The sequence below is a fragment of the Culex quinquefasciatus genome, chromosome 2 (genome assembly GCF_015732765.1).
Source record: "Culex quinquefasciatus strain JHB chromosome 2, VPISU_Cqui_1.0_pri_paternal, whole genome shotgun sequence".
NCBI lineage: Eukaryota > Metazoa > Arthropoda > Insecta > Diptera > Culicidae > Culex > Culex quinquefasciatus.
In genome coordinates, this window is record NC_051862.1 from 3,212,335 (window position 1) to 3,239,815 (window position 27,481).

Sequence of the window (27,481 nt, forward strand, 5' to 3'; positions counted from 1 at the left end):
TAATGTTTACTTATTTTCACATAATTAAGAGGAAATTTTAACACTGGAATGCCCAACGCATGTCCAACTTACACGGACGCCCAAGCCTCCCAAAAAAGGTGGAACGGTAACTTCAACTTGCTGGTTCTCGGGCATTACTCAACCAATCGGGACGATTCTTGTTTCCAGTGATTTGTAAGAATGTCCAAATGATCCTAAAATTTTGCAGAACTTGATTTGAACAAATCTGTAATGTCTGCGACCGAAAACAGCGTTCCACCTTTATTAAAAAGACTGCCTCCGCGGATTTTTTGGCGATTTTTTTTTTACACGCGAAAAAAAAGTTGGAACGATGTTTTTGTTCGCAAAAATTACAGATTTGATCAAATTAAGTTTTGCAAAGTTCTAGAATCATCTAGACATCCTAACTAATCACTGGAAAGAAGAATCATTTTGATTGGTTGAGTTATGCTCGAGAACCATTGAGTTGAAGTTCCGTTCCAACTTTTTCGGAGCCTTGGGCGTTGGAATGTTAATAAGAAACACAGCCAAATATGACCCCAGAAAAAATACTTTTTTTTAAACAATGGCAAAGGCGTCATCCATAAAGTATATCACGCTCTATGGGGGGGGGGGGGGTCTGAGCAAGTGTGACATTGCGTGGTAAATTTTGGCTGATTTTAGCATGACGTACTTTATGGATGAAGCCAAAGTTACATGAAACAAGTCCCACTTCCAACTCTAAAATTTTCTTAAATTTTAAGAGTTCTTCATTCCAATGCTTTTTAATGATCAAAAATTGGTTGAAAAATTGTTTGAAAAATTGTTTTTGGCGAATTTTTGGATCGAAGCCCACCTAGAGGCGGGGAGGGTTGGAGATAAAAATATTTACATGATTTCTTGGATATTTTAAAAGTGTTTGATGGTAGAATACCTCTGGAGTTTTTTTTGAATGGTCCGATAAACCAAATTTCCAGTGTTTGCTTTTTGGGTGTTTTTTGAAACCGCCTTGAGTCACGGGTATTAAAAAACACAAAAAAAACTCCAGAACTGTAATAATGCATGAAGAATTTTTACTTTTTGTTACAAAATCATTAAAATATTGCTTGAAATAAGTTTAAAAAATTTAAAAAAAATATTTAAAAAATAACAATTTTCAAAAATAGTTTCCTTTGATGCGCAAATTTTTTTTTTATTTAGAAAAGTTCAGTCTTGTCTATTTAAACCTCTTTTTAACTAGATTTTTAGAAACACATCTTACACTTTAAGAGCTGAAATCCTGAAGTTTTGATTTTGGATTCGAATTACAAACATTACAGAATAAAAAAAATAGTTTTGAAAAAAAATCCTTAATCAGTATAACGCAAAACAAATATTTTAATTCAGATAAGCTTGAATAAAATGTGAATCAACATTAAAAATTTAAAGGAAAAAACATTGTGATTCGTTGTTTTTTGCTGTGACTTTTATTATTTACCACCACCCGGGCAGAAAGTTGCATCTTGGAAAAATCTACTCATGTTCGTAAAAACACGAACAAGTCAAGTTCACCCCAGGGTATGGTTAAGAGATAACCGAACATGGCCACGAACATAAATTGTTCGAGGCGTATCTGCGAAAAATCTTGTTGAGTTTATTTGACCAACAATGCCACATCAAGTTGAGTTTATAGTAGCAAACAACTGAAATCTTCCAAAAATCATATCAAGTTCATAAAGTAGATTTTGATCCCAAAAATAATTTTATTGGTTTTTAATGCACCCCGCCACAATTCAGACCCCCTCCCCTTCTTCCTCTTCACAAATATGAGTAATATTGCAGGAATAAACGCACTTACATCAAAACCAGATTTTTCAAAGTTGAAAAATTATTTTACTTTAAAAACTCATTAAAAAATTGTGGAGAAAGCGTTGAATTGCCAAAATGTCACAATAATTTTCCAAATCACGAAAAATCCAAAGTCTCTATATTCCATTTTTTTTAATTACAATTAAAAGTTTATGAAAATATTCCTAAAATTGCATAAGTCCAAAAATCCACAGTAAAATTTCAAAAAGCCTATCAAAATAATTTTTCAAAATGTTGAAAAATATTCAAATGGCTGATAGCAAAAATTTCGCAAATTCCAGAAAATCTAATAAATTCTACCAAAAATCTTGTCGTCATACGGATCCCGTAAATTTTCTAAGTGCCGGAACGATTTTTGTAGGGTGTATATCAATAATTATTAAAAACCAACTTTCGAATTTCAAAATTTCAATGAAGACGTTTTGTTAGGGACATTATTTTAGGAACAAACTGAAGTTTTTGTAAAAATCGGACGAAAATTTCCTGTAATTTCGACGATTTTTCCGAAAATTTGGTTCAGAGCAAAAACAAACATCAAAATAATTTATCATGTTTCCAAACTCCCAAAAATTTTCTAAGTCCCAAAAAAATGCTTTTTCTGTAAAAGTAAAGAATTGAAAAATATACGCAAAAATTTCAAAGTCCAGCATAAATAAAATCAAACTTTAAAATATCAGCTCATGAAAATTATTCTAAGTGTCGGAAATTGAAAATTATGTCAGTGACTGCTAATTTTTCTAAGTCCAGCATAAATTTGAAATAAATTCAAAATAATCATTTCATGATGTTCGGGTAGATTTTTGGAAAAAATAAAATTTTCGAAATTTTTGCTAAGTCCAAAAAAAACTACCACTAACACCTCAATATCAACTGTAGATAATGCAGTATGATCATGGAATATACTTTCCATGATACGCAGTCGGTTTCAAAAGTCGTCATAACTCGAGGAGTTTACAGCAAGATGCGAATAAACAAGCCAAGATAGTTCGAAGTTATATCCACCAACTCACTTTCCGCCCGGGCAGACTTGTCAAACAACAGTATGTAAACTAGAGGTGGGCAAAACTGCTCTTTTTAGGAGTCGCTCATTTTCGTTCGCTCATTAAAAAGAGCTGCTCTTTTATATGGCTCTTTCGCTCTTTTTAAAAATATGGATGAAAAGGATTTTTTTTAAATGGTTTGATTTTCAAAGCTATTTAGCATTGGAATAATATAAATTATTTGAAAAATTTAACAAAAACGAGAATGGAGCATTTCCATTCCAGCAGTTTTTGCTTTTTTCTACAAAGTATTCGTTATGGGAGAACTGTCTTTTCTACCACTGGAACCGGGTCCTCAATTTTAAAATTGCGTTTATTTCTGCCAAAATTGAACTAATGCTGATATTTTATCTAGAGAGAGTATTTTGTTTACTCTTTTCTACACTCTGATTTCATCGATAATGTCTATAAACGCTGAAGTTTATTCGGGCAGAGGATTTAATTTTTTTTACAAAATCTTTCAGCTATTTAGTAGATTTTTGGTAATAATATACAAGTTAAGCAATTTGAAATGCTAAAATTTTTATTCGGTTAAAACCGTACATCAAGGTCAGTACATTGAAAAGTTTCTTCACTTTGTTTAGGAAATCATTTTCTTTTGGAATTTAAAAAAGTAGGAAACTGAAAATATGAGCTTGAAAACTATTAAGTGGTTTTCGAATATTAACATTAATTGCTATTGATAGTCTTTCAATGTAATTTGATGAGAAAGATCACCAAGAGACAATTATTATTTATTTTTTTAACTAGCATTGAAACTTGATTGAAACATTTGAAATTGTGTTTTAAATTCTCACTACAATTTGTTGGAAATTTAATAAACTATATTTATAACAAGTTTAAAAAATGTTTCATCTTGGAACGTTTCTTTCAAAAGAATTGGAGGTTTAAAAAGAACCGCGGTTCTTTTTTTGTGAGCCATGGTTCGTTCACTCTTTTTAATGATCCGGCTCTTTGAGTGGCTCGTTCTTTTTTTGCCCACCTCTAATGTAAACGATGTTTGTGTGTAGAAAAAAAAATCAAAATTGTTAAAACAGAATTGACAACTGATTACTCACTTTACAATAGTTTCTGCCTAATTATTGAAGATCGAACAAATATTACCTGAAATAAAAGAAAACAGAATTATATAAATATTGGATAAACGCGGCGAAATCTGACAGTGTTTTCTCATTGCGTTGCGAAAATTTTTTTTGCAGTTAGAAAAATACTTTCGAATTTTTTTTGTGTTAGGTTAACGTCCGTTTGATTTGTCAACTATAAAAACAAAAGAATGTTGAAAATTATTATTTTTCGTAACAAGTGCTTAAAAGTTGATCTTTTTAGAACTCATAAAGGTATGTAAACTTTTTAGCTCTTTTGTTGTTTTATTTTTTGAGCAGGCATTTTTTCACTATACAATGACAGGAAAAGCATGTATTTTCAAAACTTGTCTGAACATTTTTCAAGCATTAAATTGTGATTAAATGTGCTGAATTTGTCAAAATCTTTTTTTGATCCGGTCGTGAAAGGGGCAAGAATTCTTCCAATCGCTCACTCGACCGCTTGGAATCACTTTTCGCAGGTACCAAAGTCCACGATGCGCTTGGCCAGTACCACCAACGGAGATGGATTACCCGGGAAAGATTCCGTTTTTTCTTCTCTCTCGCAGCGCAGCTTCTTTCCCGCAGTGCACTTTGTTACAAACCACTTTGCCACCACAGCAGCAGCTGCAGTAGTTGAGCACAGCCTCCTTGGTGATTCAATTAAATTAATTAAAAGTGATTCAACAATTCCATTCTAGAAAGAGAGGGCGACTCTCAAGAGAGTTGAACAAGATGACTTTTTCTTGCAGCAATTTTCTCAAAATGCGTACAATTTCTGCAGCTCATAGGCTCTTCAAGGTTTTATCCTTGATTTCACCAAGCGTGTGCGGATTTGCTCGTACAATGTACGCGCTGGAACAATTTTTAAGGTGGTTTGAGTGGAGGAAGGGGTCGGGAAAATTCCATTGTGTAATCGCACCGCTCTTCAGAGACAGAGTGCCGAGGCCGAGCCCACCCAGGTTGAAGAGCTTGGCGCGGAGATGCATCACTGTGGTGATGGAAAAGAAGTCAGAGTTGGAAGTGAATTGAAAAAAAACGCCAACCTGGCGCTCCAACCATTCTTTTGGGTTTTGCACTCACAGATGTGGTTCTTGGGTTTTTTTTTCTGCTTCTTCCAGCAGATCCACCCACTTCCATTGTGGGGTTTCGAAAAAAAGGGCCACTCGCTCAACAGAGAGCCCGGGGGCAATCCGGCGTTGAATGGAGTTGTACACCAGAATTACAACAACAGCCTTCGTCCTTTACACCGATCGATCGCGATGACCTTTGCGGGGCTGCGAGCTCATAAATTGATTTTTTTCAGCGTTGTTGTTGATTCCATTCATTTGGGGTTTTCCCTCCGTGTTTTTTCAATTAAAACCAATCACAATTCGCAATCGGTGCTGCACCACGGTTGGCACCTCGCTGGGAGGTCGATTGTTGGGGCATTGCGAGTGCTTTATTTGGTGCAGGTTGGGAAATTGACTCGGCATTCACTTGTCTTCAATTTTTTTCAACAATAATAAACTATTGAAAAATACGTATTTTTTCGAATGTTCAATGTTGTGAATTTTATTCAATTTAAACCGAAATGTAGTAAATCTATGGATCAGAGACTTCGTCTTTTGTGACACAAATGCTACAGTCTGTCAACTCCCCAGAAACCTTTCTCAACCCTTTCTCCACCAGACTGTTTGATTAGCATAAGTTCGTCAACCTTTCAACCCCCAAACGTGAACCCCTTTCTCCCATTCCATATATACCAAAAGAGGTCCGCAAAACCGATTATCACATCATTTCACCGCCAATTCAGTCCCAATCAGCAGCACAATTCTTCACTGCCTGGGACCCCGTCGTCGTCGACATTGGCATTGGCCCGTTGGGTGACCTCGGCGTGGCACCCCGAAAATTTATCAAATCATTTTTCCTAATTAACATATCTCTGCCTTCACTTGTGCGCTCCCTTCAGCTTCTTAAGCCCCCGCGCAAAGCCATAAAGTCAACAATCTCTTAATCAAGCGTCCAGCGGCGGGTTGTGACCCAGAAGGTCACTTGTCGAGTGAGTGGCGTGGCCACTGACTGAACGCCCGGAGGGCCATTTCCATCCGCTGTTTTGTTCAGCCTTTCTCCGATCTTCGATTGTTGAGCACGATCACGAGTTCGATGCTTCAGATCAGAGACGACCAATTTGGGCAAGCTGAGCGGTCAAGAGTATTGGGTTAGTGGTTAGTTTTGTACGGTTAGTGCGGTGACCTCCCTAAAAAACGAGTCAAGTGCGGTTTCGTGATCAAGTGATGCATTTTGGGGGTTTTGGATTGTTTGGAAACCTTTTGAGAGACTTGGTTCGCTCTACGGTGGTTTCGAAACAAGCAAACAAGTGAAATTGATTCTTTTCTGAACAGGGCCGCTCAAATTCGTCTCTTATGTTTAAATATTATTTTGTAATTTTGTGCTCTACAACTTTGTAGAACATTTTTTTTGTATTTCTTTGTTTTAAATGAAAAAATGACCTTTTTCCCGGGTAGACGGTAATAACAAAATTCATGCAATTTCAATAACAAATACTGTTAAAATAACAGAAAGCATTATGGAATCTTCTTGAAAAATCCATTTTTGCATAAGAGTTTAATAACAGTTTATGTTACCATAACAAAATTTGTTATTAGTCTGATATTGGTTGAAAGCCAAAACAACTTTGGAATAACATTTTTTGTTATGGAAGAATACCTCCAACTGTTATTGGGATGATCGGATTAGTTGTTAAAATAACAAAAAAATAATAACAAAGATTTGTTCGAAGAATAACTCAAAATGTTATTAGTCTGTTATTACACGGAGAAAAAAGAGTTCCCAAAATCGTGAACAAGTGTTCTTGAAAATGGGAACCACAAACAAAGTGTTCAAATGCCATGGTACGTTTTTCAAAATCGTACCATGGGATTTAAACACTTTGTTCGTGGTTCCCATTTTCATGAACGCTTGTTCACGATTTTGGGAACTCTTTTTTCTCCGTGTACAATAACAATCCAATAACAAAAAATCATAACGACGAATAATAAATCTTGTTATAATTAACAATAAATGTTATTGGCCTAGTATTTTTAAATATCAAAACATTTTAATCTCAAGTTATTTCCGTCTGCTCGGGTTGGGTTAATAAAGATTCAAAAAGCATAAAATTTTCCATTCCGGGATTCGGAGTAGGGGAACAGCATCTAATTCCAGCGTGCCTCTAATGTTGGCAGGTAAGAACTTTTACATTCAATTAAAGCTAATTAAAAGCGTTTTCAACTGAAACCGAGTGATAAATAGATCAGTAAGAAGTGAGCAAGCAAGTTTCTATCAAAAGTTTTGCAAAATTAGTTGTTTAAAACGTGAAAATCAGCAAATGGGGTGGAGTTAGGAGCGAGTGCTTAACCTGCCAAACATACGAGAATTTCCCCTATGCCATCAAATCGGGCGTTTAATTTTTTTCTCTCTTTGACACCACATGGAGAAAAATCAGTTCCCATCCCATTCCCATCGTGAACAAGCGTTCATGATAATCGGAATCACGTTTCGAATATCATGAACGCTTGTTCACGATTTTCTGCATTGATTTTTCTCCGTGCAAATTTCCAAACCCTCACCATTTCAGGCTGCAAATTATTGAAAAACAAGTATTTTTCGAATGTTCAAAAATGGAGATATCGAAAAATGGAGTTTGGATTCGTGATTAGGGATAAAAGTTACTTCTTAGAAGTTTCACGCAACTTTTTTAGATTTCGTGTGAGTTGGCGAAGAATTCACCTATTTGTATTCTTAAAATTTTAAAGTTTATTCTTCTATTTTTTAGCATTTTCACATTTCCTTTTTAATTCATTATAATTTTATAGATGTTCCAAATACATTTATAAAAAAATGAAATCATTTTAATTATTTAAAAAATCTTAAACAATTAAAATACAGTCCAGAATCGATTATCCGAAGCCTCGATTATCCGAAGTTTCGATTATCCGAAGTTGGATTATCCGAAGGTTTGTATGGGACTACAAATAATCGTATCGTGACCAAAAATATTATTTTTAATTTTTTTTTTTTACTTTTAACCTGAAATTTGAGTTCTGCGACCCCATTTTAGTCAAATTTGAATATTTAATTGCATTTTAAATCAAAAAATGCATTTTTTAAATTTTTCAGCCGGGCCATTTTGGCCGCCATCTTGGATTTCAAAATTTTAAATCATTTTAGAGTGGTTTATGGGTCATACTTAAGCTCGACAATCAAAAATTGGACAACGAAAAAAATATTTTTTTCGTGTTTCGATTATCCGATGTGAAATTTGTCCGAGGCCTTCGGATAATCGAGTCTGGACTGTATTTTAAAAATTAAAATAAAAAAAAAAATTATATTTTTATAAATATTATTTGGGTTACAAAACCCACCAAACCCGTTTATCAAAGTGACATTGCTTCCACCCCGTAAAACCAAAGCGCCAAATTTCACCGCCCACTGCGATGACACATCGTGCTGTCATTCCGGCAGCAGCTGCCGTTAGCGCAAGGTGCTTCAACCTAGGTGGTCCGGCCCAAATCCCGTCGTCTTCTTATCGGTGTGAGGTAGGGCGTGTGCTGGCTGTCCGCCATGTAGACAGTAGAACGAAGGGAAGAAGAAACCCCAAAACAAAACAACGAAAAATCAATACAAAAGATGGGGAAGGTCCGTCCACCCCGGATTGTGGTGTGGTCAAGTGTGGAGGTATCAAACTCGCAGTCAATTGGGGACGACAGCCAACGACGACGACATTAATTAATTATTTTCCGTCAGAATGCAGAACTTTGGTTGATGGGTTGTTGGGGGAGGGAGGGGGTTGGGGTTGTGTCAAAACTGTAAATAGAGCGTGAACGAGCGAGATAAAGCTTTAATGGCATCCCGAGGACCAAGGTGATGTGTGGTGCCAGGTAGCTCACACAAACGTCAGGGGCGGAACGCCAGACGGGATATCTGACGACGAGATTAAATTATTTCTTTGTTGGAAGGGTCAGAGATTTTTCCCTCTTTCGGGGTTCGTTTCAGGTCTCTAATCTTTGAAGCTGGTGGTGCGGTCTTTGTCTTTCCGTTTGGTTGAGGGACGGGTTGGAACCCGAAACCTTCTACAAGTTAATTTGGGTTGGATTTCGGGTTGGCTTTTTGTCAGCTTCACCGGCCAAATGAGATTTTTCTGTTTCCTCGAGTCTCGTCTCGTTTGAAATCGATATTTTGATTGTTGTTCACATCTGTTTGAACACACATCAACCGTCGTAATGAGCAACTCACTGGAAGTTTGAAGAGGCAGACAGACCTGGCGAGGGAGGCCATAGCAGGCCTTGACATTCGGGTTACGGTTCAACGAATGCTGCTTTATCGATTACATCCCATTACCACAACCTCGGCCAACTAGTTCCAACATTCCGGTCATCTTCCCACCAGCGAGATTAAGATGTCCAGACCGCGGCCAATTAAGATAACAATAATCTTCGCCAGCGCGCGCCTCCATCGATAACAATCAATTAAAGCGAAAAACATCGATAATGCAGAATATCTCAATTAAGTAAACAAATGCGCGGCACGGCGGCGGCCTCCTTCGATGTCCATAAAGTGGCGCAGAAGGAACCCACTCGCGCGCGCGCCCCCGATCATGAAACCAAAGCCTACTCGGTAAGGTGGCGCATTCCGGGGTCGAAGACTCGTTCCAGAATTTATTACGCCCCCTCTTTTCACACAGAGTAGACTGGGATGGCACATTCGTTTGAAACTCCGTTCCGCACTAAGTAAACTCCCTTTCAAGTTTAAACTCTTTCAGAACGGAACTTTAAACGAATGCGCCACCATCAGAAAACGAGGCGCTTCAGAGCTCTAAATCCACCTCGCCAAGAAGCGAGTTGTAATAAAAGCCACCGCCGCAGACCCAATAAGGCCCAGTTTTGCACCAGAAGAGGGGCGCATCAAGGGCTTAAGCAGAGCAACAACCCAAAACAAGCCAAGAACACATGTCCGGAGAAGTACGTTACGACTCCACCGAAGAGATATAAAACGGGCGCGCGAACCGGAATCGTTTTGATTTACAATGCATTTACAGCATTTTAATGATTGGACATAAATTTATTTATAATCTTTATATAAACGGAGGGCGCGCGCGAGCCCGCGAGTGCGAATAAAACGGGGTCTTAAAATGGTTTTATTTCCCTTCGCCGAGGAAGACTCTGCTGCAGTGTTGGGCCTTAATTTCTTCTTCTTGCGGCCTTTTTTCCACAAACAAGATGATATACGCAAAGAGGTGCGAATCGATCTCCGCGGTTGGAAACAAACATTGGTGCTCGTTCACAGGAACCTTCTGCTGGGAGTAGGATCGAGCTGTAAATTATGGCATCGACGACCATCGATCAACAAGCTGGTGTGAATTAATTTTCACCTCGGAGTAGGCGACGGCTTTCTTTTGGATTGCGAATAAGTTAAGGTTTACAGGGCAAACTGGCGTGAGATTTTCTTAGAGTTGCGAATTTTAGCAAGGAACTTGTAAACAACTGCAAATATTTAGGACACTGTCTGAAAACTGAAATTAGTCCATTTTGCCGTTTTGAAGAATAAGGAAGTCGTCCACACAATTTCTTAAATCTACATTCAACAAACAAAAATCTGATAAATCACATTACCAAACGAATTCGCTGATTCGAATTTTCGATTACTTCGAATGGCAACTCCTTGATTTGAACGAATTTTACTATAACAATTATCCTTCATAAAAAATGCAGCATGATTTTGTAGTTAAAAAATAAGCTGAATCATCTTTAGAAAGCTCCAATAAGTTATGAAATTTTCTACGGATGAATTGTAGAAAATTTAAATTTTAAAATTTTATGAATTGCTTCTGAAACACTGCAAAATTTCTTAAAATTTTTAATAAAATATTTTTCAAGTTGCATTTTAATGACACATCTATGATTTAAATTTTCAATAGACTTGAAACGCGGAATATTTCTCATTTCATTTTAAAAAAAACTTTACTTAATCCACCCTTAGGTGGTTGGTGCCTTCCTCACATTTTGAGGGTAATGCTATCCAAAATAGATACAAAAGGGTGGACCTTTCAATGTTCTACACAGAAAAAAAACAATTCTCGAAACCGTGAAGTCTGTTCACGATTATGAGAACCACGAAGGAATATATTCACGTTTATGGTGCAAATGCACCATACTCATGAATAAATTCCTTCGTGGATCTCACATTCGTGAACTTAATTCACGATTACGGGAATTGATTTTTTTCTGAGCATGAGCATGAGCATGAGCATGAGAGATCACCCATGGTTGCCCCTCCGTTGCTGAACAGAACCGTAATATCCTTTCAGCACTACTGAACATAGGCTTCGACGATCTAATGGTGTTTCCCTTATCAACAGCATGTATGAATGCGCTGAAAAGATAAAACACCATGATTGCCAAAGCTAGATCAGTTGCGAATAGGTAACAGTCATTGGCCACCAACGGCGCCCGCCATGTCAGTTTGTAGACCTCGAGTTTAAGGGACGGGAATGTTAGTTAGCGCAGGTTGCTACTAGGGCAGCTGATTTACTCTGTGCTTACACCCCACGAGCGCCAGGAACCTGAAAATTTGTTAGTAGGATAGGGTGTTTGGTCAGGATTCATCATAGAAGATGATGATGCGACCCAAAATCGAATGTTTTGTTTGGAGGGATGATGTATTATTCTCAAGGCAAGCAATCGGATGCTGCTGTTGAGACAGTTCCCGTTTATATGTTGAATTTTATATCAACGGTTTGATCTTAGACAGCCGGCTGTGGAAAGATAAAACCAAAGCGATATGTAAAAAGAGAGTAAAATATTAATCTCAGTGAGTGATTTGGAGCGATCTACATATTTGTTTATTTAATTAAACGTAAAGCGTACGATCGTGACAATCTGCGATGCGACATAAATGCTACATAACGGAAGGGAATCTATTGAAATCGCGAAATCGTGAAGAGATAATTGTAAACAAAGGCTATAATACCAAAAATAGCTTTTATTTAACGATCGATCTTTAATCAAAAACGCGGCGATGACGAGATGTCTGTATTTAACGAATTTCATCTGCAATAAACTTAAAATTCTACAAACTCGGGTTTGTCGGTAACGGCGAAACCGGCAGAATGCACAAAATCAATTGTCAAATCACGCAAACCGCCCGGAAGGAACACTCAAAAATGAAAATAAAAATGCACGCACATATAAGGGAGACAACAAACAAGTCGACGACGACGAAAATTAAGCGCGACGCGAACCGGCAGTAGGCAAAGGTAAAGATTTGATAGAGAAAGAAAATTAAGAAAATAAAAGAGCATTAAAGACTCGATTCTACACGAGATAGTTTCTTAAAAAAACAAGTTTGTGAAAAATTATAATCAAAAGAAAAGAAGAATTTTTTTAGCGGAGAAATTATTGTTAAATAGAAATTAAAGAGTGACGTAATAAATTGGGATGATTAGGGAGCGTTCTTTTATTACGTAACGCAAAACATCGGTTTTTTTAGACTCCCCCTCGTAACAAAATTTCCATACAAATTTTAAAAATTTTGTATGGAGCGTAACACGACCTCCGACCCCCCTCTCCCCCAACTGCGTTACGTAATAAAAGAACGCTCCCTTAGCCAAGTAATTACGGGAATTGATTTTTTTCTGTGTATCAACTTGATTCATTCTTCATACCATCAGATTGGGTAGTCAGATTTTCATAATTCAGGGCTCTTATGTGCTTATAACATTGGATAGGTTTGTCAGATCTGCAATCTATTGAACTCATTGAAAAGGTATTTTGGTTACCTATCCAACGACAAGTCGCATGATAGATCCGGACAACGTTTTCATGAAAATATCTGAGATCCGGCCTCTTAAAAGTTCATAAATAACACTTAAGTGCTACACCCAAAATTCAGAGTCGAGATAATCGTTCTCTCAAAATTTATTGAGGGCTCAGTGCCAAAATCGATAGAATAATGGTACCAACTCACACCATCATAACAAATGAGTTCATTCGTTAGTTGAATCAATAAATCTCCAACAAGTGTCATACATCGACTTCTGACTTCTCCTTGGTCACCAAACTGTGGTGGCCGAGGCAGCTAAGTCATTGGATTGGTTTGTAAAAGGTCTCTGGTTCGATTCCCGTTGTCGACACTTTTGGTTTTTTGTTTGACGGATGAACTTTTTTTTGCAAATGAACCTCGAGAGAATAGTTCTATCGCCCATCTCGAGCTGTGTTCTCTGCGTCCGTGAATGGTACCACTATTCTCTCGACTCGAGACCATCATTCTCTCGGACTAGCGCTGCCAGTTTTGGGTGTAATAACCTTTGATAGGGTTGTCAGATCTTAAATGTTTTTAACGCGTTGGAAGGGTCTTTTTATTACCTTTCTAAAAATGTATAGCATGACGGGTTTTCTTACAAAAACTACCCTTTTTACAATCTGCCGGACTTTTGTTAAAATCGTTTTTTTAGCTTAACTTTTGAAGTACTTAACTAAACTTTATAATTTCCAATAGCGTCTTATGGGACCCCAAGACGGATTGAAGTGCCGAGATAATCCAGTGCAAATATTTTTGATCAACATCCCACCACACACACAGACATTTGCTCAGAATTTGATTCTAAGTCGATATGTATACATGAAGGTGGGTCTAGGAGGTAAAACTAAGAAGTTCGTTTTCTGAGTGATTTTATAGCCTTTCCTCAGTAAGGTGAGGAAGGCAAGAAATATGGACAATATTACTTACAAATCTTGATATAAAATAATGTATAAAAATCAGTTTGGTTTTTCCAATAATCTAAACATTAAGGCAAAGAATAAGACATGAGGTTAAAAATTTGAGTGGCCTTGCTAAAATAACTTTAATCTTGGCTACTTAAATTTTAAATTCTGAATATAACAGAACTGCCTATAACTTTTATCACAATTTTTATGTTAAAAAAATGCTGCAATAGAATTGCAAGTGAAATCAATAATGGTATGAGCAAATTAATGAAATATGCATATGACAGTCATATGTTATTCATGTTTTTTTTTATCAAGTTAAAAAATCAGGGGGAAAATATATATTTAACAATGGAAAAAGAAGTGCAAACAACTTAAAACCATTTCAAACGCATTTTCCCAATTTAAATATTTTGAAGTAATTAGAAAAAATATTGAGAAGTTCTCTCAGATTTCAGTCATTCGTTTTTTTTTGTAATTTTTAATCCGACTGAAACATTTTTGGTGCCTTCGGTATGCACTGTATCTTTTGAAGGGTTTTTTTTTTGAAAAAAACGATGCACGGTAAAAAAAATTGTTGATTTTTTATTTAACTTTTTGTCACTAAAACTTGATTTGCAAAAAAAAAACTATTTTAATTTTTTATAATTTTTTGATATGTTTTAGAGGACATAAAATGCCAACTTTACAGAATTTTCAGGTTGTGCAAAAAATCTTTGACCGAGTTATGATTTTTTTTAATCAATCGAAATACCGGCCGTAAAAAAATTTCAACTTCATTTTTCGATGTAAAATCAAATTTGCAATCAAAAAGTACTTTATTGAAATTTTGATAAAGTGCACCGTTTGCAAGTTAAAGCCATTATTAGGTAACTTTTTTGAAAATAGTCGCAGTTTTGAATTTTTTTAAATTAGTGCACATGTTTGCCCACCTTTGAAAAAAATATTTTTGGAAAACTGAGAAAATTCTCAATATTTTGCTTTTTCGAACTTTGTTGATACGATCCTTAGTCGCTGAGATATTGCCATGCAAGTGTTTAAAAACAGGAAAATTGATGTTTTCTAAGTCTCACCACAACCAACCGTTCTCTAATGTCGATATCTCAGCAACTAATGGTCCGATTTACAATGTTAAAATATGAAACATTCGTAAAATTTTCCGATCTTCTCAAAAAAAAAAATTCAAAAAATTTAAATCAAGACTAACATTTTAAAAGGGCGTAATATTGAATATTTAGCCCTTTTGAAATGTTATTCTCAATTTAAAAAAAATAACAAAAATATTTTAAACGAAAGAAAAAAAAAGAAAATTAAAAGTCAAGCTAAATCTCACAACACAAAACATTTGAGAAAAGAGGTTTATAAAATATTACTAATCACCACTGTAAAAAGTCTAGAAAACATAGACAAGCTGAAATAAAACAAACTCCCCGTTACTTCTCCAATCAAAATGTTCAGTCACGTACCGCACTCTCCCAATCCACCTCCCTCACCCTATGATTAGTGGTCATCATCAATTTCGGTGGCAAATTTGGGATTTCCTGGCCACCGTTCCCTTTTCCTCTGACAGGAAGAAATATCCCGAATTGTCACTTCCTGCTGTGAAAGCTTCCCCGTTTCTCCCCACCCCCCTTCACAAAGTGGGCCCAAAACAATAAATAAGTGTTTATGGAGTGCGGATAAATTTTGTGTTAATTCTTTCTTTCTTTTTTTTTCGTTTCGTCCTTTCGGCCCACTTGGGGATAAATAACGCCTTTCCCATAATAATAAAAAAACGAAACCTTTCGAAGGCGTTTTTTTTCCTGGAAGCCACACATTTTCCGGGAGGGCAGCTGGTGCGCTTCAGTTAGAGAATATGGCTTTGGCTAATAAAATACGGGGAGGAAAATTTAAAATTCTAGACACATTACTCTTGGCCGGTGAGCTTTAATTTATTGCCAATTGAAAGCGATTCTCGTGGTTTTTGCTGCTTCCTCTCCTTCCGGGCAGCAGACAGCAGAGACAGGACAGGAAATTAAATGGGAAAAATCTGCCAATCAAGATTGATTGGCAGCCGGGGAGGTGAGGTGGTCCCTTAAGAAAGAGTGGAGAGAAAACTTGGAATCACTTTTTTTCGGTGAAGGAATATGGAAAATTTGTCTGGATTTATATAAATTAAGTTAGGTTTTAGAGTCCAATTACGAGATTTTGGTTTGGTCGCTTGGAGTGCAAAACCACAGAAGTTTCCAGTTGGCGTAGCAACAAATTTATAATTTATGCAATATTTACGGGTTTTGGTTGTCACATATGGATGGTTGGAGGATCGTGGGAGGCCATGACATTTAGCGAGGTTTCTACAGGTTGAAGAAAATGTTTGAATTACAGTTGGTATCTTAATCTCAAAGGAGTGTCACTAATTTCGATGATTCATATAGATTTGTATTTTTTTTTGTTAAATGTTAAAAATTGCCACCTAAACCTTGTCGTGCTATCTTGTCGCTTTTTGACGTTCCGAGAAAAACGCGTTTTAATGTTTGACCTTGAATAAACAAAAACTGGAACACGCAATGTAAACAATAACAAACACGTTTTGTTTGGCTGACCATTCTGTGCATTGGCCTGAAGTTTGGTTGAATTTGGTTGCTGGAGTCCCGAATTATTAAAAATGTTACCGGTAGTCGGGCATGAACGTTTGTCATACGCGTACTGACCTGAAAACCCTTTGGCCAGTTGTCGCACTTACAGTAATTTTCAGGGTGTATCAAGGCAGTACGACAAGATTGGAGCTTCTTTTATATAAAGAGTGACAATAATGCACGGAGTTTTTTTTTAGTTTTTATTAAATTTCTCAAGATTGAAATATAATTTTGGAGATCTATGAAGGTCATTAGGTGAGGCATTGAGAGCTGTAAAAAAGGCATTCTTGACTAAATTTGGCCCAAAATGCATGTGCGCAACGCTGACTTAATCTATAAAAATATCGAATTTAGAGCTTTGGACTGGAAATTCACAAGTTTTAAATTTTTGATATAATATTCAAATTCTATTAAAATGTTTAGGACCTAATCAAGAAATCGGTTCCCTTTCTTTTCAAAAGGGCGCGACCTTCTTGTGGGGCATCCATCTCCATGTTGGCCTCAATCCAATCCATGTAATATGAAATGTTCGTGTAAACCAAAGAGAAAAATCTACAATCGTCTCTAAATGATCTTATTCCAAACTGAACATAGCGTTCGTTGTAGTGCTGGACTGGATATCCCAGTGGTTCTCCACCGTATCCAATACATTTTGAGAAATGGACGGTATCATTGGTACAAAAAATGGCATCCTGAAATAGTTTTATGGAAGCGTTTAATGTTTTTCGCTGCTCAAGACACTCGGTGAGTTCCATTCTTTGAACCGTCTTTTTTGTGGCTTTACAAACGATAAAAAAGTGTTCCACCCTTCATGCCAGCCAGCTAAAATGTACTGAGATAGTTGTTGCTTTTTGAGGTCGTCAGTAACTGGCAGGCACACAGGTTGAATATGATCTAAAAGTATATCAGATATAAGTGAATAGAAATAATTATAACCTTTGGGTATTTTTAACGCAAACCTTGATACACAACATCTTTCAACAAGCGTGTCAATCCAATATCATGTATTAATCTTCTCATTGAAAAGTGCCGGCGACAAAATTGGGCGAAAAGTTCACCGCCCGGAGATCGCGAGTTGGCGCGAGCGAATGAACACCGCGAAAAAAGATTTGGGGGTGCATTGGGGTTAAATGATCATTTCGTCATTCGGTTTAATTAAAAAATAATTATGTTTTCGTAAATATCGCTACTTTGATGCGATGTAATTCATTTTTACAGTAAATTAGGCATTGTTACATCAAATTTGACCTTTCAAACGCACTAGAATGGCCAAATTTTAAAACATCAATGTTTGCCAATTTGACCGTTTTACCCCCAATTCCCCTTGTAGAACAAAAGAAAAGTTCATCCGCAGTCTGTCTGCAGCGTGCTGTTTTGTTTGCTGGATCAACATTTGGAAATGTCGAACGTTGAAGGAAATCGCTCAAAAAATGGAAATTAACCGATTTCAAATGTTATGGCCGTAAATGAAAGGTAAGGGTGGCTAATTTTTGATTCCGATCTGTAAAACTAGTTCTGGCGAGGGTTCTGGGCACTGCGGCAATCGATTTTACCGGCGGGTTGCTTCCGGTTGCATTTGATTTGAGGAAAAGGTTTTTCAATCCACCAGGGGCTTATTCGGGGGCAACAGTTTCGGTAATCCGAAACTTCCGGTAAGTTTCATATTTGCAGTGTTGACCATGAAAAACAAACTTAGACCAATCTTTCAAGTGTGCGCTCTTTTTGAGGAGGGGGCGCAAACCGAAGAAGAGCGCAACTCGGGGGAGTGTTATTTCGGGGTTTGAGCGCAAATCGAAGGAGCGTTATTGCAGGGTTTTGGCGTAAAATGGGATTTTCTTTTTTAATTTTATTTACAATCAAACGAAACATTTCTATAAGGGGTCATCCACAAAACACAGATAATGGGCCATCCTCAAATCTGGGTATCCAAGAACTCCCGGATGTCATGGCCTAGATAGCTACCTGATCAACGGAGGTCTCGACGGAGGTCTATATGGGTGAATTAACCATCGGTATAGCTTCAGATAGCTTTAGTGAACCACGATGGATACCCTTCGCCATGTTGGATTATTATGGGTCCTCCAGGAACTCCCGAGAGTTATGACCTGATGATTTACCTGACTTCCGAGAGTTCCTGGGAAACCCATAACAATCCAGGAGGCCTCACCATCCTCAAAAATTTGTTCTAAATTTGGTCAAATTACGTATTTTTCAAAACGTCCATATTATTGCCCCACCTTCCTCAAAGAGCTGGGCACGCTAGTGTGAAACATATCAAACGAAATATTTGAAACCAAACCTGCACAACAACAAACAAACAGAAAAATGAGGCGTTAATTTGGATTCAACAAAGTATTTAATTCCTTTCGTTAATGCAAATCGACATTTGATTGCATTTTCAGATTTGTATGAAACCTTGTTCATTGATTTTTTTTTTTATGACCAAAATAGTTATTGTGCACTATTGCCTCATATTTTTCATACAAAATGGTGTCTGTCCATACACAAGTGCTGTGAATGTTTTCGCAAATCTGTATCTTGAGATAAGATTTTCTGAATACCAAACATTGGCAAAGTTTTAAGTTATGACCAGGTTTGAATTAAAAACTTTTTTTAGTCTAAAAAAGATTATAGTTACAATGGTTAATACACCCATATAGACACCCGTTGATTAGGTAGATCATCAGCATGGCTTTCTACCTAAGGTACTCGCGAGTGTGTAGTAGTGCGGTTGTCAAAATCGTTATCTCTGACTCTCTCACTCCACTGCCACTGACATTGTTTATGTTTTGCTTTTCCTGGCACGGTCCATTGTTCGATTGTTATTGTTTTGGTTTTAGTGGCACGGAGTCATGCACTCACACTAATGCAAAGCAAGATCATGAGTACCTATGATATACAGCCTTGGATCATCAGGTCATAACTCCCGGGAGTTCCTGGAGGACCCATAATAATCCAACATGGCGAAGGGTATCCATCGTGGTTCACTGAAGCAACCTGAAGCTATACCGATGGTTAATTCACCCATATAGACCTCCGTTGATCTGGTTGATATCCAGGTCATAACTTCAAGGAGTTCTTAGAAGACTTATAACAATCCAACGTACCCCAGTGTGTCCATCGTTGTTCACTGAAGCTACACTCAAACCCCGATGGTTTGACACCAACTGTTAACAGACGAACGGGGTCACTTTTTAGTTTGACACCCCTTTTACACGGAGTTCACGCACACTACCAAACGTGTGTTTTGATAGTGTGCGTGAGCGCCGTGTAAAAAGTGACAGTTCGTCACTTTTTAGTTTGACTTTGACCAACCAACGGGGTACAAACTAAAAAAGTGTCAAACGAAAAAGTGACAACCATCCGGGGTTGAGTGTATACCGATGGTTAATTCACCCATATAGACCTCCGTCGAGACCTCCGTTGATCAGGTAGCTATCTAGGCCATGACATCCGGGAGTTCTTGGATACCCAGATTTGAGGATGGCCCATTATCTGTGTTTTGTGGATGACCCCTTATAGAAATGTTTCGTTTGATTGTAAATAAAATTAAAAAAGAAAATCCCATTTTACGCCAAAACCCTGCAATAACGCTCCTTTGATTTGCGCATCAAACCCCGAAATAACGCTCCCCCGAGTTGCGCTCTTCTTCGGTTTGCGCCCCCTCCTCAAAAAGAGCGCACACTTCAAAGATTGGTCTAAGTTTGTTTTTCATGGTCAACACTGCAAACTTACCGGAAGTTTCGGATTACCGAAACTGTTGCCCCCGAATAAGCCCCTGGTGGATTGAAAAACCTTTTCCTCAAATCAAATGCAACCGGAAGCAACCCGCCGGTAAAATCGATTGCCGCAGTGCCCAGAACCCTCGCCAGAACTAGTTTTACAGATCGGAATCAAAAATTAGCCACCCTTATATTTCATTTACGGCCATAACATTTGAAATCGGTTAATTTCCATTTTTTGAGCGATTTCCTTCAACGTTCGACATTTCCAAATGTTGATCCAGCAAACAAAACAGCACGCTGCTGACAGACCGCGGATGAACTTTTCTTTTGTTCTACAAGGGGAATTGGGGGTAAAACGGTCAAATTGGCAAACATTGATGTTTTAAAATTTGGCCATTCTAGTGCGTTTGAAAGGTCAAATTTGATGTAACAATGCCTAATTTACTGTAAAAATGAATTACATCGCATCAAAGTAGCGATATTTACGAAAACATAATTATTTTTTAATTAAACCGAATGACGAAATGATCATTTAACCCCAATGCACCCCCGAATCTTTTTTCGCGGTGTTCATTCGCTCGCGCCAACTCGCGATCTCCGGGCGGTGAACTTTTCGCCCAATTTTGTCGCCGGCACTTTTCAATGAGAAGATTAATATTTGATTTTTTTCGTCGTAACTTTCATGATGAATGTGGTACTGAACTTCAAAGTCCTGAGCAGGTAGGAAACAATCGGGTTCGGGGTTCACACTGCAATTTTTAATCTTGTTCAGACTATTCTCTCCTAGTCGCACCGTGTTCCTGCAAAAGTGAAATGTAACTTATTAAAGTGGTCGGCAGCTGCCTATGAATTTAAACAGTTCATCTTACATGCTCCCTCTATAGGCGTCATCCATAAAGTACGTCACGCTCTAGGGGGAGGGGGATGTCGCAAGTGTGACAAAGTGTGACAAGGGGAGAGGGGGTACGTGAAACTGTGACGTCACGCTAGACAATTTCTTGAATACTAAAAATTCAGTCTTAAAAAATTGTTGTAAAAAAACTTTAATGTTTGATAAACTTTACTCATAAATAAAACACGATTCAAGGCATTAAGAAACAGAGTTTTTGATGATAGATTTAATATGCTTAAATCATAAGATTTCAAAAAAAAAACTATTGATAATGATTTCTACAACATTCAAAAAAAAAATCCAAATACACCTGTAAAAATTCAAAACTTTCTCGATTGAACCTCGAATTTGAAAATAATCCAAATAATCATGCTAAAATTGTACAAAAAATAAGATGGTAAGAAGGGGGGGGGGGGGTCCGACAAAGCGTGACATACTTTTCGAGGGGGGGGTCGGAGCAAGTGTGACAAAGTGTGACATAGGGGGGAGGGGGGGTTAATTTTGCCCGATTTTAGCGTGACATACTTTATGGATGACGCCATAAATACAGGCAGCAGAAGTCAATACATAGCGTTTGTTGATGAGTGAACCTAAACAATAAAAGGAAGGATCCTTATCTGTATAATCTTTTCTTCCAATAATGGCCAACCAAGGCTGTTCCATAGTGTGTACGTCTTCACTGTCAGGTTGCTTATTGGGAATAAAATTTCCACATTGTTTTGGAAACAAATTTGAGCGTTTCGGTGATGATTTTAGATCCGTGGCATTAATCGTCGTTTTGTCTCTATCAAGATACGACAATCCAGTATATTTCAAAATAAATTGTTTATAGTAATCAACTGAATTATACAGTGCGTAACTCTTTGTTACACATCTTTGGTCATTTTCTTTTGGAGAAGCCTCAAACAATACGCCTATAACGTGCCACATGCCGTCTACTACGTTGTAAAGACCTCCTCCTACATCCCCGTAACAGAGGCCAGTGCCATTGGGATATCCGACACACCATGGCATTTCTCTGAAGAAAGGTCCAAACTCTGAGTAGAGGCAATCATAATCATCAAGAATTGGCATTAGATAATTTCTAAGCTCCGCGGACGAGCTATGATTCGTTGTAGATCTCCATCCAATGACCGTGGCATTCGTGAAAAAAATAGCTTGGGGATGAACGCAGGCCGGTTGGACGTATCTAGTAAATCTTACGTGAGTTTCCAGCTCCAAAATCGCAACCTCCACCCTCCGATCCCTGACATCATCCGCCATTTCAACTAGTTCTCTTTCATCTTCAAGAGCTCGATGAATTCGCTGCACTGTCCGATACCGCTCAACGTTCCGGTTCACTCGGCCCAGATCGTAGGCTCCCAATCGAATGAAGAATTTCTCGCTCAATTCTTCGTTTCCATTCTGGTCCCGAGTACACTGACCAGCCGTTAGAACATATTTCGTCCCTATTAAGGTACCAGCGCACGTGTAATTTAGCCTTTGATTGGGTCTTGCAAGGTAGATCGCCACGTGCCACGGCCACTGGCCTCGATAGGTGTCGCTTGCTGCGATTGTAATGTTTGGAGCACTGACTTGACGTTGACCACACTGGAAAAAATCACTGCACTCAACGCACGTTAGAAGTGGTATGACAAAATAGTAGAATAAATTGAATCTAAACATTTTGTTCCGAGTGCGTAACAAAGCAATCTTCTACCTTGAGAGTTCTATGCCAAACTGGACCGTCACTCAAACTGAATCACGTCATGAATAAATCGGCGCCAATCAAGCTCCAACCGGTCCATTTGAAACTGGTTTCAAAGTTGGGTTATACGATTATACCATAAAGAACAACTCTGCTGATAACAGTCAGTCCAATTTGCAACATTGTCTGAAGAAGTTGTTGCTTTGAGATGAAATTTTACCTAGCAGTCGTTCCATTTCTACTACTGTTAGTCCCGACTCGCCAGCAACGTTCCTGGATCAGCAGCAACGAGTGCGGGATTCGCAAGGTGAAGACCTCCGATGGCCAGTGGCCGTGGCACGTGGCCGTGTACCGCGCCACGCCAACCAACCGCACCATGGAGTACACTTGCGGTGGGACGCTTATCAGCGACAAGTTTGTTCTTACGGCCGGGCAGTGCGTTTTGGACGAGTATTTGAATCTTTTGAACTCAAATTTGTTCGCGGTTCGGCTAGGGGTGTTCGATTTGGAACGGCTGAGTCTTAGATTTGGACGATTTCGCAGGGTTGTGCTTACTTGGCTTTGGAACAGTGAAAATTGGTTTGCGCTGCTGGAGTTGGGTGAAGGTGTTCAGTTTGGTGATTACGTTCAACCGATTTGTGTTTATCAAGGGTTTTTGGAAGATATTCGGGATGGAACGATGACCAGTTGGAGTTTAACGAGGAAGCAACCAGATTTGTTGAAGAGTGTTGAACTATCTGTTTTGCATCCGTCAAAGTGTTCTGAGTTGAGTCATTGTCTTTTATGTGCTGAGTCTTCAAATGGAACTGTAGTGAACAAAGCCGCGACAGGTGGAGGATTTTTCGTTGAAAGAGATAATATTTGGTACTTGGTTGGGGTGTTGATTCAACTACCTCAAGGACAAACCTACGTGGGATTCCAAGTACTAACAGAAAATATTCAATTTATTAAGATGATAACGGGTATCTCATATTTGGAGGAAATCAAAACCTTAAAAAACATAACTGATCAGCTAATGCCTCCATCAGCGCCAGATTACGCGAGCCGTCTGCCGAAACAGTGTGGAAATTTCATCCCCAGCCGAGTGTACGACGATCTCCACTCGGAAGTGTACGAATTTCCCTGGATTGCTCTCGTAGGCTACCGCCGACTTCACTACACTTACCGGCCGTACTTTAGCTGCACTGGAACGCTCATCAACCGACGCTACGTGCTGACGTCCGGTGCATGCGTTAGTCATGGGAAGATGTATGGACAGGACGGAGAGATGGTTTGAAAGTTTGATATTTTGTACTTATTTTTGCAGTAACGTTGTTCGTCTTGGAGAGCAGGAAATCGGAAACGACAGGGATTGTGATTTGATTGACGAAAACGATTGTGCTCTCGTGGTGCAGGACTTTGACGTGGAGTACTTAATCAAGCATCATAGTCATGATATCGGGTTGATTCGACTTGCTGGAAATGTTGTTTATGAAGGTACTAAGCAGTTTTGTTCTATATTAAGTCTTGACAGTAATCCTAAGATTTTCAGATCACATCCAGCCTGTTTGCCTACCGGTGACAAATGAATTACAAAACCAGCGACCAGCCTTATACTTTGTCACAGGTTGGAAAGAAAACCTTCTAAGTGATCGATACCAATCGATTTTACGCAAGGAAAAAGTGATAGAATTTAGCCCCAAGAAATGCCAAAAGTACTACAACAATTTGACCACTTCAATCGAAACTAACGCTCACCTATGTACCAAACTTGATGAGTTTGTTCCTTGTGAAGGATACGGTGGAGAACCACTGGGTGCTGCCGTTCTGTACAACGGATATCGGTTTGTCCAGTTTGGCATTAGAACGCAAGTAAATCGTTGCGACTCGGGTGCAGCGATTTACTTGAACGTTGCATACTTTTTGGACTGGATCATGTTCAGTATGGAAGCTAAAGATTTTGCCGAACCGGAATTTGGTTATCAATAAAGGTTGAAAAAATATTTCTTGCTTCGAAATTTCCTAATTTCGACTCTGACTTTGATTCTTATTCTGGTTCTGACTCTGACTCTGACTTTGAGTTTGACTCCGATTCTGACTTTGAGTTTGATTCTATATTTGACTCTGAGTTTGACTCTGACACTAATTCTGATTCTGATTCTGACCCTGATTCTGACTCTGATTCTGTTTATGACATTGTTTATGACATTGATTCTGACTCTGATTCTGACTCTGAATCTGACTCTGACTCTGATTCTGACTCAGATTCTGACTTTGACTCTGATTCTGTTTCTGACTCTGATTTTGACTCTGATTCTGACTCTGATACTGACTCTGATTCTGACTCTGAATCTGACTCTGATTCTGACTCTGACTCAGATTCTGACTTTGACTCTGATTCTGTTTTTGACATTGATTCTGACTCTGATTCTGACTCTGACTTAGATTCTAACTAAGAGTTTGACTCTGATTCTGATTCTGACTTGATTTGATTTGATGACTCTGACTTTGATTCTGACTCTACTCTGGCTCTGTTTCTGACATAGTTTTCTAATTCTGACCCTGATTCTGACTCTGATTCTGATTTTAACTTTGACTCTGATCCCACAGCCCTGGATTTTTCAGAGAAAACAGATAGACCCTGTATGTGTCTAATACTGCCTAGGTCACCGCACCCTGCAAGCACTTCCAGATTATGATTATTTCGTTCCGTCCTCGGCCAGCCAACACTTCCCGGTGGTCCCCGGTGACCCATTGGGCCAAATTGAATCCCTTTCGAAGTCGTCTTCAGAATAAAGAAGAAAAAAAAACTTGGCCACTCAAACCTGGGGAGAAAGTTAGCCAGCCAGCATCTTCCGAGGTCGTAAAGGGATTCTCGGGTAACCAGAAAGGTAAACATGTGATTTTATGTGGGTTTTCGGATGCGCCGCTGGCCGGAGTTTGAGTTTCTTGCTAACGTGTGTGAGGGGTTGGGTCAAAAGTCAGACTAAATATTTGCGCCCCCTTTAGGAGTTTCTTCCGGCGGTGGGAATTTCCGGGTGGGGTCGCGGCGACTTTTGTCCAAAATTGGAAGTTTTCTTCTGCTTGTTTAGCGAGATGATGACAATGATGCTGGTGACACAAAGAACTTGGGATTTGTGCAAATAGATGGAAGGTTTACAATTTCGGAAATTGAGGAAGGAAAAGTTTTGTATCAAAATGAGGGTTTTTTTTTGCTCTTTGTTGTAGAACTTTTTGGAATCAGTCGTTTGTATAACATTACAATGCGTGCCAATTACTGAAATCAATAGAATAAACAAAGCCCCTCACACAACTCCCCATCAACGGCAACAATGAACATTCCTGCCAACACAATTCAAAATAACTCTCCAGTGTCCCATTCAACAGGTACATATCGAACTTCCCCTTCCTTGCACATCTATTAGCAAATAATAGCAACCCTGACATGAATGGGTATTAAAGCTCCCGTAATTACAATATCCCTTCCCGATCGACTGGAGCAAACTCGACAGTGAGAGAGAATTATTGGCCCACTATTCAAGTGACTCACAATAACACTATTTTGCACCTTTCTCACGCCATCGCAGACGAGTTCGCATCAAAGTTACCTCTGGATCAATCTGGAGCTTGGTGTACTGCGCTGACCACTGTGAGTCAGCAGCCTACTGCGTTCGCTCGCGATGACCATCGCGATGCTCGTTCACTCACTCGATGAGGGCCCACGACCACAAGTCAAGAGGTTGTTGCGGGGCCCTCCTGCGAGGGCCATTCAGCACCATCAGCATAACTTCCAAATCATCGAACGCGAACGCGAACACACACGCGATTCGCTGCTCATTGATTCTGACAGCGCGCGAGGGTTCTTTCCATCATTGAGGGAAAACTCCAACGACTCGCGATGATTGTTATTTTCATTTCACAGCCGCTCCATCTGGCTGAGGTTGGTTGGGCTCAACCAACAAGTGAAGCTCTCGTATGTGTGTGCGGGGATATTATTTCTCAATATTTAACGTGTTATTATGCTGCATTATTAAAGAGCGTATTGAATGTGAAATGCGCAATAAAAGGATGAGCAAGAGATATCTTTTGGGGGGCGAATCGATCGGATCAATGTTGAAAAGGGGGGGAAACATGAGGGGAGAAGAACTCGTGAAGGCACAACTGCACATACATAATAAATATTGATACTTCGACGTTCAACTTTGTGGGATTTGTTGGCCAGCTCAATCGTCAGTTGACGAATCGTGTGTGTGATCAAGCGTTGGTTTTTCGAGTTGGTGTCTTTCTTTTTTAATATTTTGTGTTTTTTTTTTCATTTCATTTAATTCTTCCATGTATTTACAATTTAAAAATGGATTCTGATTCTGATTCTGAGTCTGATTCTGATTCTGATTCTGATTCTTACTCTGATTCTGACTCTGATTTTGTCTCTGATTCTGACTCTGATTCTGACTCTGATTCTGACTCTGATTCTGACTCTGATTCTGACTCTGATTCTGACTCTGATTCTGACACTAATTCTGGCTCTGATTCTAATTCTGATTCTGACTTTGACTCTGATTCTGTTTCTGACATTGATTCTGACTCGGATTCTAACTCTGATTCTGACTCTGTCTCTGATTCTGACCTTGACTTTGATTCTGTTTCTGATATTGATTCTGACACTGATTCTGACTCTGATTCTGACTCTGATTCTGATTTTGACCCTGATTCAGACTCTGATTCTGACTCTGAATTTGACTCTGAATCTGACTCTGAATTTGACTCTGAATCTGACTCTGAATCTGACTCTGAATCTGACTCCGAATCTGACTCTGAATCTGACTCTGAATCTGACTCTGAATTTGACTCTGAATCTGACTCTGACTCTGACTCTGACTCTGACTCT

General features: G+C 38.6%; 2 protein-coding genes across 2 annotated transcripts; one reads left to right on the plus strand and one right to left on the minus strand.

Moving 5' to 3' along the window:
* Nucleotides 1–4,734: 4,734 nt before the first annotated feature.
* LOC119767430 (venom serine protease Bi-VSP-like) lies at nt 4,735–22,992 on the minus strand. The gene is made up of 3 exons (XM_038256022.1): nt 22,835–22,992; nt 21,476–22,530; nt 4,735–4,940 (listed from the first exon to the last, which is right to left on the minus strand). The coding sequence occupies exons 1-3, from the start codon at nt 22,990–22,992 to the stop codon at nt 4,735–4,737; spliced, it is 1,419 nt and encodes a 472-aa protein (XP_038111950.1).
* Nucleotides 22,993–23,419: 427 nt separating this feature from the next.
* On the plus strand, nt 23,420–24,582 carry LOC119767434 (serine protease grass-like). Its single transcript, XM_038256033.1, has 4 exons — nt 23,420–23,862; nt 23,921–24,090; nt 24,146–24,220; nt 24,389–24,582. Exons 1-4 carry the CDS (start codon nt 23,567–23,569, stop codon nt 24,580–24,582), a joined length of 735 nt encoding a protein of 244 aa, XP_038111961.1. The 5' UTR covers nt 23,420–23,566.
* Nucleotides 24,583–27,481: the final 2,899 nt, after the last annotated feature.

Excerpts from the sequence above, each read along its gene's own strand:
- LOC119767430 (XM_038256022.1), bottom strand. The coding sequence starts at position 22,992 with ATGGTGCGGTTGGTTGGCGTGGCGCGGTACACGGCCACGTGCCACGGC. Across the intron at positions 22,531-22,834 it reads AGAAATGGAACGACTGCTAG|TGATTTTTTCCAGTGTGGTC; the intron begins GTAAAATTTCAT and ends CGTTGAGTGCAG. Across the intron at positions 4,941-21,475 it reads TGTATTGACTTCTGCTGCCT|TGATGCATCTCCGCGCCAAG; the intron begins GTATTTATGGCG and ends CCATCACCACAG.
- LOC119767434 (XM_038256033.1), top strand. The coding sequence starts at position 23,567 with ATGATAACGGGTATCTCATATTTGGAGGAAATCAAAACCTTAAAAAAC. Across the intron at positions 23,863-23,920 it reads TGCGTTAGTCATGGGAAGAT|TAACGTTGTTCGTCTTGGAG; the intron begins GTATGGACAGGA and ends TTATTTTTGCAG. Across the intron at positions 24,221-24,388 it reads AGCCTTATACTTTGTCACAG|GATACGGTGGAGAACCACTG; the intron begins GTTGGAAAGAAA and ends TTCCTTGTGAAG.